The 14063-nt window shown below is 45.6% G+C and overlaps 2 protein-coding genes across 2 annotated transcripts in view; one reads left to right on the top strand and one right to left on the bottom strand.

Moving 5' to 3' along the window:
- DLEC1 (DLEC1 cilia and flagella associated protein) overlaps positions 1 to 1026 on the top strand; it is a 48706-nt gene extending 47680 nt beyond the window's left edge. Inside the window, exon 38 of the mRNA XM_034060462.1 lies at positions 770 to 1026. Within this exon, the coding sequence (XP_033916353.1) occupies positions 770 to 887 (118 nt within the window). The 3' untranslated portion in view covers positions 888 to 1026. The remainder of the gene's footprint in view (positions 1 to 769) is intronic.
- Positions 942 to 12648, bottom strand: ACAA1 (acetyl-CoA acyltransferase 1). The gene is made up of 12 exons (XM_005150021.4): positions 12437 to 12648; positions 11435 to 11528; positions 11091 to 11148; positions 10245 to 10324; positions 9776 to 9818; positions 7993 to 8091; positions 7495 to 7575; positions 5091 to 5281; positions 4825 to 5004; positions 4010 to 4065; positions 3298 to 3443; positions 942 to 3029 (listed from the first exon to the last, which is right to left on the bottom strand). Exons 1-12 carry the CDS (start codon positions 12629 to 12631, stop codon positions 2954 to 2956), a joined length of 1299 nt encoding a protein of 432 aa, XP_005150078.2. The 5' UTR covers positions 12632 to 12648; the 3' UTR covers positions 942 to 2953.
- Positions 12649 to 14063: the final 1415 nt, after the last annotated feature.

Consider the following 14063-nt stretch of genomic DNA (forward strand, 5'->3'; position numbering starts at 1 on the left):
TTGGGACCAGTGTGGCATTAGCAAATAACTATATGCAAGGTGTGAGATAATTTTAATAACTCACCTCTCTAAATCAGTGGTCTTCCTGCAGGGGAATCTCTTGTGAGGAGCAGAAAACAAAAGTTGTGTGGCAGCACAAACTCTTGCCTCAGGCCTTTACAGAAGCCATCTCTCAGACACAGAGAAATCCTTCAGACGAGCAGTCTCTGAAGCACTGCACATTAGCCTTAGGCCAGTTGCACTGTAAGACTTCCACTTAGCACAAAACTAAGGTTGTTGTAAGCTGCTTGATGTTCACTTATAACCTCGACTCCACTGCCTGCCCCTTGGCTTAGGCAAGTTGACAAACTTTTTTGTTTCAAATGCTGTCACAGGATCAGTTTTCACATCAGGGCACTGCAGGCATTGGTTTGTTCCCAAACACAAGCCCTCAGGATAATTTCAGTTTGTTTAACTAAAATAGAATTTTTTCAGTAGGAAGATACTAAAGTTTTTCTCTACAATACGAAAGTAATAACATCTTTACTTCAGGTACAGGTTGCATCATCCTTCTCAAACATCCTCTATGTGGCTGTGGGCCATGACACTCTAAAGTGATCCTACTACCCCCAGACCCAACAGCAGCATGAGAGACAGGTGCCTGTGATCAGCAGTTTTATGGCTTAGAGCACTGTTGTCCCCCTTTTCCTCCACAAAGTAACTAATCTCATCCTTAAACAGAGACTTGAATCTCCCTGTAACTGAACTGTCCTCTTGCACTGCATTTCAGGAGTGACATTCAATATAAAGCAGTCATGACAGTTACTGGAATACTGGGGGAGAAGCCCTGCAAGCTACAGATCAAGGGGCAAGGAACCTATGATGGAAGGTATGAAGACCTGTATTAAATTTAAGCAAGACACCGCAGGACAAATGTCAAGGTAACAGGTTGGATGCAGAGGTACCATCCACTGAGCCTGTATTGTCGGCTGTTTTATTATGGACTAGAATTTTAGCAGAATGGAATTTTAAGTTGGGGGGGGGGGGGTGTGGAGTTCATGGTACTTTAAACAGAAGAATCATAATCTCATTCTATTACTTTTACCACTGTGATAAGCTTAACCACTACCCCCAGGCTCTGCAAAGTAATCGGTTTGAAATAGCAAAGCAGCCAGGGTAACAGTTAGGCCAAACCCCTTTACATGCCTCCAATTACAATTAAAGACTATTTGTACCTCATAAAGTAGCTTTTGTTTTGCCTTGCTTGTTTGACATTAAAAATATATTGACACATCATAAAAGCAAGAATCAGTGAATAGGCCAGCATTCCTCAGGCTGTTTCCCTTACATGAAAAGGAGAAGAGCCAACTTTCCCTGGACTTCTTGGAAGATGACCAACCTGTGTATTTCATCATGCTTGGGCACTGAGAACATCCCCTTCAGCTACAGAGGGAGGAACCCTTCTGCCTTTAAATGCCTTCCCCCCACATGGTTCCCATTTACTCACACTTCTCTAAATGTTTTTAGTATTACTTTAGCTAAAGGTCACCAAAATTCCCACTTCTGAGCCTGTTAAGATTTCCACTCCCATCCTATAAAAGGTTTTTGTTACTGCACTATGTGTGGGGAAGAGGGGGCTGCCCTCCCCACCCAAGGAGAACAGAAGATGCATGATGGCTGCCTTCTGCCCAGTTTAAACCAAATCTGCACTAGCAAGAACTCATTCTATACACAGTGCAAAAAAAGACCCCTGAGGAACTCTAATGCCCCTCTGCAACTACCAAATAATTTCATCTTGCTCTAAAATACAGCCTGAGTGATTGCCGGGGAGTGGGACAGGCTGCAGCACTGGAACAGGAGCCTATCACACAGCTCTAACCAATCATGGCTTCCGACTAACAACCACCAGAAAAAGAAAACAAATATATTGCAAGAACCCAATTGTATTATTAAGTGCAAAACCAAGAGCCAGGAAAAAGAACTTCAGTCTGTGTTACAAATCTGAGCTTTTTAACGTATCGAAGTGGATGAGGATGTTTCATATTCAAGCTGTTAGTGCTGAGCTTCAGTGATTGTAAGAGAGAGAACAGGTAAGGGAGAACTTTACCAGATGAAATGTACATTTGTATTAGTGCTGAGATGTCACTGATGTTTGTATAGTGTCTGCAGTAAGAGTAATGCTGAAATCTGGTTTATGTTAGGGAAGTGCGTATTAATCGTAAGACTCTCCTTTAACTTAAGAGTCACATGAGCTGTGGAAAAAGATGGGGAAAAAAGGTGGCAAGGCCACTTTCAAGTTCTGACTTGTCGCAATTCAGCAGCACTTTTCTGTTCAGGCACCTCCTGTGTGAATTACATTCTAGTCCTTCCACTTTACCCCCTGGAGGCTCCAGAGCAGCCTGGTTAGAAGCAGAAAGCTATATAGCCCAGTCTCCAGCATAGGGACACCTTAGGGCAGAGCCAGTTTATAACTTGGATGGGACAGATGCAGTTGTAAAGGAAACAATGTAAAGTTTTTGCACTTTCAAACATGCTGCTCCATGCTTCCTGTGAGTTAGTGACATCTTTTAAGACAACCCTGGAAAAGCCTTTTCACATGCACTGATCGTTTTGAGTGACACTTTTAGACAATTTGTCATACAAAAATATTGTACCATGAACTACTCTCTGACAGCAGTCACAGAATAAAGGGATTGATTAAATTAGAAATATCCCTGTGTAATCACCACACAAGGGCCTGCACCTGGACCTCAGCTGAACTCATTTCTGCTGTCAGGCTGCCATTTGCCAGTTCTGCATTTTCCCACCAGCTCAGTAGGTCTCTATGGATTATTATACTTCACAGTTTGTGCCTAAAATTCGTAGATCTAGTAATGAATCCCAGAGTCCACCTGATTTCACAGTCCAAATCATTTGCTATTACTAGGGAAGGCAGAGAATTAGCTGTTGCGTTGTTTCAGCAGTAGGCTGGAGGTTAGTTCCCTGGGTACTCAAACACTGCTGCAGCACCCATGCCAGTTCCAATGCACATTGACACCACACCGTATGCTCTGAAAGGGAAGAACACATAGGATTAAGAAAAAGACAGATTAGTTTAAATCAGCTGGGGAGGGAGAGAATCCTACAATTCCAGATTTACAGAATGGTTTCGGTTAGAAAGGGCAGCAAGACATTACACAGCCTTCCCTTAGAAGGGCCATTAGAAATTCATGTTCAGAACCTATCAGAGAGATGGAGAAAGCTTAAATCACAATGATGGTTACTAAGCTACTTACACACATGTGAGGCATTAAGGTTAATACTGTTCCTCATGCTCACCTCTTCCCTCTGCGCTTCAATTCATTGAGTAAGGTGACAACTTGGCGAGCACCTGTACAGCCCAGTGGGTGGCCCAGAGCTATGGCTCCTCCAAGGGGATTAACTTTCTCCATTGGAATGCCCAGCTTTTCAACACAGTACACAGCCTAGAAAGACAGAGGGAATGGCTTCATGGAGATGTTCTCACCTTCATTAGGTCTCAGCTCTCCCACAACAGAGCTGAAAGGACTGCAGAGAAAACTGGTGATCTCATGCCTACATAAGGAGGGACAACAGCCGGTCCTAGGAGCTCAAGGGGCTTCAAAAGATGTGTGCTTAAAATGAACTTAAACTATATATTATTACACAAATGCCACATCCTTGTGTCAGCTGCTCTGAAAGTATTAAACATCACTGAGAGGCCTGACTCCAGCTAGACCATCCTTCCCAATGGAAAGGAGTGGAACTAATTACAAATCCCAAGCACAGGGAAGTGAGCTAAGCCCATCCACTCCACCTCAAACTGGAGCCCACATACTTTCTCACAAATGTGTGGAAGATACAGTAGTTCTAGAAGTTTCTACCTTCCATCAAGGACCTCCAATAGTCCTGTGCATGTTATTAACATTTGTCTATGTAATATGTAGAACAAGTTAAGATTTAGCTTGGAGACTAAGCTGAAACACACTCAGCTGCGATGCAATGCTGCAACTTAAACGGGATTATCACTCACCTGGCTTGCAAAGGCTTCATTAATTTCATATATATCAATGTCAGCCAGAGTCAGACCTATGGTTTAAAAAGCCAGGGTTTAAAAGGAGGTATTTTTGCCTATCTCAGAGTAATTCATTCACAGCCTCCCTTTATGAGTTCTAGTCCTACTTCATCAATGACAGAAAGAGGGGCACTGGCTCCGTGTGGGGTATCTACACTTGCAAACATTTATGTACAACATCTAAAGACTGCAACAGCTCATGGTAGTTTGTTGCTGAGTTTGCCAAATTTCCTTAGATTAATTGAGATGTGTCTGCAGAGGGATTAAAGCTTGAAGGGTATTTTGAGACCAAAAACTATTGGTGAACAGGTGATCACAGCAATGACAGCTGGACACAACAGTAATCACAAGCTATAAAAGCTATTTAACCTAATGAGTATGCCAAGAACCCCAAGGAAAACTTGTCAGCACTGGTCAGATGCCAAAATTTAAAAAAAAAAACCCAAACCTGAACCGAATACACCCCCACCCCGGTCATATTAAGAAAAACAGCACTAAGCAAACACTAAATCATGTGCCACATGTTAACTGATGTTGAGACTGTGCAGGGATTTCATCCTGAGCTTCTCAAAGGTGAGCAGATGACAATTTAGACATGAGTACAAGCAAAAAGAACTACAACAACCCGAGGCAGGATCTCTTTTAGGGTTCTGACTCTTAAGTTCATTGTTCCTATGGCTGACTGCTGCACAGGCTTGAGTAATATAAATTTCAGCCTGCAGAGTCTGATTTGCCTTGTGCCAAACACTGCGTGAACGACAAGTGGTTCTTACCTGCCTTTTCCACAGCAACAGGGATTGCGTAGGCTGGCCCTATGCCCATCACATCAGGTGGAACTCCAACCACAGCAAAGGACCTGAGCACTCCCAGGACTGGGAGTCCCAGCTGTGCTGCTTTGGAGCGCTTTGCCAGGAGAACAGCAGCTGCTCCATCACTGACTTGGCTGGCATTACCTGTTGGAAGAGATCTCTTTTGTCTAAGCACATTGTATTACAAGGTAGGTAAACCACAGGAACACCAGCTTAACAACAGAGCTGACCTGCTGTAGTGCTACCATCCTCTTTGAAGGCAGGCTTTAGCTTTGCCAAGCCCTCCAGGGTTGTGGAGGGCCTAATTCCTTCATCTTGGTGCACGGTGATTGGTTTTCGGTTGCCCTGATTATCTAGAATGGTGGTCTTCACTGGAACAATCTCAGTTTTAAACAGTCCCATCTGCTGAGCTTTTGCTGCTCTGTTAAAGAAGATTAGGAGAGATTAAAATATTCTGGAGGTGAACTTCAAGAGAACTAATGTCAAGGAAACTAGTCAATAACAGAATGAACTAAGGTATGACATAGTACACAGGTACAACATTGCCAAGTAGTGGACAAGACAACAGGCCAGTATTTGGCTCCATTCATGAGAAGACAAACTTTATACCTCTTCATCATGGAAAATGTATCACTAACTTTTATGGACATTCTCCCCAAACCCATTCTGTTCCCATCAATGCCGCTGTGACTGACTCTTACAGCGCACAGCATGAAGTTGTACTTGTCCAGTGGTACAGTCACAGCACAACTGTTCAAACACCAACTCTTATTTCTGAGAGTTTAAACTGGGCATGTGGGCTAAGCCTCCACATAAAGCTAATAACTTCTGACAGGCTAAGAAATGGCTAAAGCTTCACTCATTCCTGGGTTTGTCCTATTAAAGTCAAGTTGAGCTCTAAACCACAGACCAGGTATAATCTTCTGGCATCTAAATGCAACCTTTCAGCACAAAACACTTGCAGTGTTTATTGCATAGTTCAGTGTGATTACGCAGAAGGGTATCAATTTAAGCAGTAAAGGTGTGCCAAAGACAGGGTCTGGTCCCCAAGACAGCTGAATTAGCAGGAGGGAACAACTGACACAAACATACTGATATAAGAGAGCAGAATAGAATTAGTTAAATTAAAATTAGATGAGGGCACAGTTTTAATCTTTTGTATCAACAAGGTATTTTTAAAGCCTCCACAGTTTAGATTTACATTCTAAGTGCAGAGCACCCTTTACAGGGAATACAAATTGGAGACTGAAAGCTTGTTTCATGTCCCCATCACTTTAACTTATCATAGAATCACAGAATGCTTTGGGTTGGAATCACCCTCAAAGCTCATCCAGTTCCAACCCCCTGCCACGGGCAGGGATACCTTCCACTAGACCACATTGTTTCAGGACCCATCCAACCTGGCCTTGAACTCTGCCAGGGATGGGGCAGCCACAGCTTCTCTGCGGCAACCTATGCCAGAGCGTCAGCACCCTCACAGGGAAGAACTTCTTCCTCTAATCTCGTCTAAATCTCCCCTGTGTCAGTTTAAAGCCATTCCCCCTTGTCCTGTCACTACAAGCCCTTTTAAAGCCCCTTTCCAGGTTTCTTGTCAGCCCCTTTAGGCACTGGAAGCTGCTCCAAGGTCTCCAAGCAGCCTTCTGTTCTCCAGGCTGAACAAGCCCAGCTCTCTCAGCCTCTCATAATAAAACAAAAATATTTAATACTCCCAGGTAAGTGAGACTTGGAGCAAAGAGCTGACGGACAGATCAGTAACTTCACAGACATCCTGAGATTGAGGCCAGAAAATCACCCCCTTCCTCATGTGAGAGGTGAGGATCGCATTCACATACCCTTTTGCATTATCAGTGTCAGTGAGAAAGGCTGGCATGCCAAGTTCCCTGAGAAGCAGGGCCAGAATTTAAAGGTTAACTGGCCTGTGCAGTGGCTTCCTTTTTAGATAAATAATTGGACCGGGGCAATGCTTAAACAGAGCTCTGGAAGTTACTTTAACTCTTTGATGGCCATGACTTTAACATGTCACCTGCTGCTGTTATAATGCCAGAACGGCCCCATGGGTTCCAGCCATCAGCTGACTTCAGCAGTGATCTGACCCTAAGAGGAAGAGTATGAGAGGTAGGACTGGGCTCACTTAGAGACAAACACCTGCAGTGAAGACACACCATTCTTCTCATGAGCTCAGCCATCCTCTAGATACAGCTGCAGTTAAATGTTCCCTCTTAGGAAAGGTTCCTTCTGCTTCTACTCCCACATTCAGTTTCAAACACTACTGAGCAAAAGCCACTACAAAAATACTGCACAACACATTCGTTTTAGGAACCTCACAGAGGTTGTGTCTTTTGGATGCTGAAAAAACACAGCGGCACTCACTGCTCAGGGCTCAATGCCTGGTGGTACACGCACAAGATTAGTCTGACCATCCCCAGTAAAGTTCTGGACTTGGGTTTCCTCACCACACAACCTGAGACATGCACTGATTTTCACTCTGACCATCTCAAGCTTCTTTACTCATGATTAAGATTTGGAAGGCAACATGAAGGCTGTACTTAACCACGTTTAGGAGGTAGCAGTGCATTTTCTATCAGTATTTATTCCTTAACTAAAAGGTTAAAAAAACCCAACCCAAACATTTACTTTTGTTGGGAAGCCAAGGCAAAGGCATCTTGCTTCTTTCGGGAAACTCCAAACTTCTCTGCCACATTTTCTGAGGTTATTCTGGGAAAACAACAACAAAGAATTAATCCAATGAGACACTAAAGGATCTGCAGTTGGCTTCTCCTAAGACAACACAAAGTACAAGCACTGGCTTTAGTCTCAAAGGTAACTTGCTGCCTTCTCAACCAAGAACTGCTGGGCAGAAGCAAATCCCAAATCAATTCTAGGATAAAAACATGGTTCAAATCCATTTTCCTTGCTCATTAAGCCATTGAGCTTAATACGTAAGAAAAGCAAATCTTTCAGAGTTGCTGATCTTCCCCCATTTCACATAATTCATCTTCTACTACAACCAAGGCAGATGTCAACACATACAGATCCAAGCAGACCACATTCATATTGATCTGGAACAGTACAGTAACTGAGGAGACAGACCATCTGGAAACCCCTTAAACTTTGGGAAGAGGAACCACTTACCCCATAGGAATCAGGCAATCCCTCGCTTTGTTGTTTTCCATCAAGCTGGAACTGATATCACCAGGATTATTTGCACTTCTGAGGGACATGGTTTCCACACTAAACACAGGAAAGATCTGAATTTGCAAACAGTGCTTCACAGTACATTTGTGGTTCTTGTATCTTGTATTACTAAGACTGACCAAAACTCAGTGTCTTTACAACTTGAATTCCTACTACCCCACAGGAACATCATTAATAGAAAAGAACTGGACACGGCAGAAGCTCTTCAGTCATCAATATCAGAATTACTATGAAATGAAAACAGATTGCTTCATTAAATTGGTCCTTATTTCACTGGAACAGAATAACAATGTCAGTCATTAATAACACTTAATTTCTCATGTTTCCGCAGCTAGGAAGGAATTGCTAAAGATTCCAGCACTTCTGACCTCAAACACAGAAAAAAAACCTAAGTTTCTAGGAGTGGAGTTTGCAGTGAGATTGTCAACAGCCATAAAAATGCAACTTACAGGTTAAGCACTGGTTGGCAGTGTAATAAGGAAAGTATTAAGCAAACCTACAGAGGCACTTCAGTGAGTTACACCATTTATATTTCACAACAGAAAGAATTTAAGATGTTGATTCCAGAGGCTGCAGCCTTTGACCTACAAATAAATTAACAGCTTGAAGATACCCAAGTTTACCGCAGAAACGTACTTAAGCCATCACTTAAGACCAGTGAACATTTGAAAAGTCAGCCTAGACCACAAAGCCTACAATGGGAAGAGGGTTTGAAGAGGGTTCTACTCTGCACTCCACAGAGACACTATGAAGAGTAAACAAGGGAACTATTCCTCTAAAATGCAAGAGGAGCAGAAAACAAGGGCTTTCCCCAAGAGCTTATCAGGAATTTAAACTCTAATATGGGACAGTGCATTACTTGGCTTCAGCTGCATCTGCTCCCCAAAGGATGGTACAGAATCAGGTTTGAAGTAAGAGCAAACAACAGCTTCTGTGTTTTGTATTGTCATCCAGTGTCTTTCCACCTACAGAGTGGGTGAGTCCACTTGGGAAGAGTGTGACTTGGGATAAACCCAGCTCATAAAAAGCTATTTGTAGCTTAAGAGATTTTGTTTTACTTTTTATTCATTCTTCTGAGGTAAATATGCACATGGTCACCAGCATTTCTCCAAAGCCAACCTAGCATTTATATAATCCTCTAAGAAATAAACACTTCTTACAATGTTGGGACTGAAGCAAAGAACAGTATGCCTGTCCACTGCAGAACATCTGTAGGCCTGTAGAACAGTTATTAGCACGGGTAGACCATTTATTTCCTTATCCAAGATAGTTGCTGGTCTTCTAAGACACCAGTTAATTTGAGATCAGTCAGAAAGCTAATTGTGGAGGGTTCTTTCAGGCTCTGCACACAAGTGGTATACCACAGCAGGGCCAGAGGACCCTAACAGAACAGGTTGTTGCATGCTTGTAAGAGATACTCAGCCTCTTATTGCAACTCCAGCTGACATGTCACCAAGAACAAAACTTCCAGGAGAATTAAAGGATATTCAGGCACCTTCTCTCCTTTAACATGACCTGATCTTCTGTAAAAGTACTCATCAGCATCTGGAAATATACGAATTGCATCTGCAGCCACCACAAGAACCCAGGTCCTACTTTTAGAGTTTATTCACTATTTGTCAAATGAGGACAGCATCTATTTCCTTGGGGGAACAGGTTTCTAATTCCTCACACAAGAGCTCTTGCAGAAGGACAGAGTACCATAGAAAGACTTTCTTACCCACAGGCCAAGCCAATGTCATATGATCCATTTTTGATGCCACCTGTAACAGCAGTGCAGAAACATTCTTATCATTGGGAGCAAAAGCATTTCCATTCTAGCTGTGGTTTCATGAACCCCTGAGGCACTCACAACAGGCAAATAGGGCATTCCCTCCTCCCTTCCACCTGCCACAACATAAGACAGGCCAAGGAGCTGATGGGGCTGAAAACCAACCATGACCTGACATGCAGAGAGCACTAGAGGGCTGAAGCTGCCTGATACGGAAGTGATGGTAGAACTCACTCTCAGAAAACCAAGCTAGTTCCATAGGAGTAAACTTGGCCACTCAAGGATATAAAAGTATTCAACTAGTAACACCAAGGATTCCTAACAGCAGACATTATTGCTGCTTCTACTGCTCAGACAGATTAGAGAACAGGAGAAAGGAGCACCTGGGGTGTGGCAGGTATCGCCTCTGAACCCTTACCTGCTATATTGATAACAGCCTGTAGGCCAGAGGAGCACTGCCGGTTCACGCTCGAGCATGGCACCGTCTCTGGAATACCACTAGAAAACAAGACAGTGCTGACTAAGACTCAGTGACGCAACAAACAATCCTCTAAAGACGGCATTAAACCATGTGATTAAACTTTAACCCTCAAGATCAAGACAGACCCCTTCATGCATCTGTTGACCTATTTGGTCCTGCACCAAGAGAAAGCAGAGGTCAGAAAGAATTTACACACTTGATTTGCAAGTGGTTCTGCAGGCTCTTTCCCCACAGGTATCTTCAGAAGGTCCACTCGAAGCAGGGCCTCTTGTGCGCCTCGCTCCCAAGCTTTGACTGGGGCCGGAAATACTGAAAAGCTCTGTAATATTCACAGTTACAGGTGGGCTGTGCCTGCACCTCATCACTTGGCAACAGACACCAGCTACTTAGAAGCTGAGATCCAGCTCAGTACAAACCACTGACCACCAGTACTGGGGAAGGAATAGAAAGACTTGAGACAACTCTATCGTTTTGGGACCAGAGAGCAGAGGGAAATGCAGCCTGGAAGTGTGGAGAAGCAGCAGGTACAGCTGGAAGCCCACAGTACAAGATCTCCCATTCAGAGGCCCAACACAGGAGGCACAAACGGATTAAACAGCCCGACCTCTGCCTCCCTGTCCCTGCCCCTCCAAACAACCAATCAAAGTCTAATTTCTAGGCAAAAGGTGATGTGCTGTAACAACCTAGGAGTGCATGAGCTTCATTGCAACCTCTGACCCAGTGCTGCCCCATAGCCAAGGCCTGAGAAAGGGAGGAAGAACCTCGGTCTGGCTGAGAGTTTACCTTAGGAACTGTGCAACTCTCGCAATCAAAGCGCCGGCTCCAGGCTGCAGCACGTTTCCTGGGTGCAAAGATACGGTTCCAGTCAATGGGTTGCATTCCCCTCACTATTTGCTGCAGGCACCGAAGGGATACAACATCACCATGGCCTGGTACCACCTGGGACCCAGATCAGAGGCCCACCATGTGCCAGAACAGTGATGAGGGACACACTGATTTCAGAAACCTAATACTGCAAACTAACCCCTTCCAACCCCACAATACTTCCAAGTGCTCCAGGAGCAGCCTGTCCCAGAGAGCTGTCCAGACCAGGAGTTTCACAGTCCAGACAGAGGCTGTTCACTCACCCACACAGATGTCTCCCAGGGCCTCAGGACGAAGATTGACATCTTGAAGGACAGCTGTCATAACAGCAGACAGTAGTTCATCAGGTGTAGTATCCTAAAAGCATAGGGGATTAGAGCTACTCAGCAAACAGCAGTAACTGCTCTGTCAGGGGTTCACCCTCAGGCTGCTTCACAGGACTCCTGGCTTATGCAGCATTACTCCACTTCTCAGCTCATTATGGCTGTCATTGTTAACAAAAGGAATAGTTTTCTCTGTGTTTTTTACCTTCACACACTGTAACACCTGCTGCTTTCTTACCTACCTCGGTTTCATATGAGCACACTTCGTAGGGCCTTCAAAACCAAACGACTATGTTGAGTTATGTGACAAGACTTAGCAAGCAGAGCTCTTCAATTTATCTTGTGAAAGAAACAAGGGTGACCCCCCCCCAGCTGGTGAGGGGGCCCCCCAGCATGGTGAGACCCATATTGATGGATGACAAGCAATGCACATCCTCTGCAGCCATCCTTGCATCCTCGGTCTAAGCCCCTGGACAGTGCCACTGACACCCAGGGGGGCAACGGGCAGCACATCCATGCGAGGTGTTGTTGGTACAGGGGAGGGAGATGCTGCCTTTCCAAGTGGTTACTCTGCCTGACCAATGAGGTAAGAGCAGCATGGAGAGACCTACCCCGGGCTTTAAGAGGAGCCGGGAAAGCCGTGGGTACATTAGCTGACTTTCTGGGGTACCAGTGGTCCTACCGCATGTGGGCCGGGTACCCCCCGGCACTAAAACCACCAGAAAGTGCCTTTCATACCATTACAAAGCAGAGCCCGCTGCTGGGCCGTGGCTGGGGGTCCCACATCTCCTCGACCTGCAGCGGAGCAGTGCTGGGGGGGCTCGGTGCCCGCGGGGAGCCCGACCCGGCACACTGCGGGGCTCAGCAACCGGGGGCAGCGGGAGCAGGGAGGCGGCAGTCCCCGTAGCACCCCGGGGGTAGGACAGCCCAGCCGGGCCATACCTTGAAGCCGCCGCGCTTGGCTCGGGCGATGGCGGTCCTCCGCCCGTGCACCACCACCACATCGTCGGGGCTGGCGGCCCGCGGCGAGACCCCGGCGCGGCTCCCGCATGGAGCGGCGCTAACCCTGGTGCCCGACCCCGGAGGGGACCCGGCGAGATGGCCAAGCACCAGCTGCACCCGGCGCGCCGCCGCCATCTTGTCACCGCCGCCTCAGGAACGGGACGGGGCGGGGAGGGACGCACCGGCTCATTTGCATGGCCCCGCCCCCAGCGGGGAGGGGCAATGGGAACTGATAGATGTGCAACCGGAACGTGCAGCAGGGCTGCACCGGGGAGTGGTGAATGCACACCAGTGAGATACGGTTGAGTACAGGTAAACAGGTAAGTAAGGAAAGGAAAGAAACGGGGGGGGGGGGGGGGGGAAAGAAGAAAAGAAACGGGGGGAAATGAAGAAAAGAAGGGAGAACAGGGAAAAAAAAGAATAGGAAGGAAAGCCGGGAAAAAAGAAAAAAATCGGAAAAAAGAAAAAAATCGGAAAAAATAAAACAGGAAAAAGGGAAAAACCGTGAAAAATGGAAAAATGGGTAAACCCCGGGAAAAATAAAACCAGGGGAAATAGGAGAAAAGGAAAATACTGGGAAAAAAACGGGGAAAAGTGGGAGTGGAAAAACAGAGGGAAAAAAAGAAAAAATGAAGAAAAAAAAAACCAAATGGGGAAAAAATGAACAAAAAAAAACACAGGAAAAAGGGGGGAAATGGGAAAAAAAATGGACAAAAAATGGGAAAAGAAAAAATGGGGAAAAAACGGAAAAAAAGGAAAACAGGAAGAACTGGGAAAAAAATGGAAAACTGGAATAAAAGGAAAAAAGAAAAAATAGTGGGGGGAAAAAACAGGGGAAAGAGAAAAGAGGAAAAAGAAGAAATAATGAAAGAAAACCCCACCAGGGACAAAGCACCAGAAAAAGAAATAAAAGGAAAAGGACATTTTAGAATGAAAAATAACTAATCTAAACCATGTAACTGTGTGCTTGGGGCATCTGCACCCAGTGGATGCCAGGACCAAAGGGCACGCAGAGCCCTGCACTGATAGATGGTTCTGGGTAAGCCCCAGGAACCACCAGCCCCATCTCCCTGCCTGCACCCCTCAAGTCCTGTCCCCTGCCCACTGGTGGCCTGAGCCCATTCCAGCACCAGGGTACACCCAAGGGCCACTCCAGCCTCCACCCCCCAGGGAAAATCATTTCCCAGCGGCCCATGACAGTGCAGTGCACAGGGAAACTCATTGAGCTACAGGCAAACCGGGATAAAATCAAGGAAAAACAAAACAACCACCAAAAAAAACCCCAACTTTACATGGCAGAATATTACATTCTTTTCCTGTTTCATTCCGTACATCAGAACACTGCACGGGTTCTAACAAATACAAAGGCACAGGCACCTGAGGAGTGAGTCGCGCACACACACACACACACATATGTGCACACACACACGAGCCACATTCATCCACGGGAGGATTCCGGTGCTTTGAGGGGGTTTTGGGGCAGCCCCAGCTCAGGGCAGCCAGGAGCTTCCTTTTGCTCTCCAAGTTTTAGAAAGAAGGAAAGCACCCACCTGCCACCGAAGGCTGA

Source organism: Melopsittacus undulatus, chromosome 1 (genome assembly GCF_012275295.1).
Source record: "Melopsittacus undulatus isolate bMelUnd1 chromosome 1, bMelUnd1.mat.Z, whole genome shotgun sequence".
Taxonomy (NCBI): domain Eukaryota; kingdom Metazoa; phylum Chordata; class Aves; order Psittaciformes; family Psittaculidae; genus Melopsittacus; species Melopsittacus undulatus.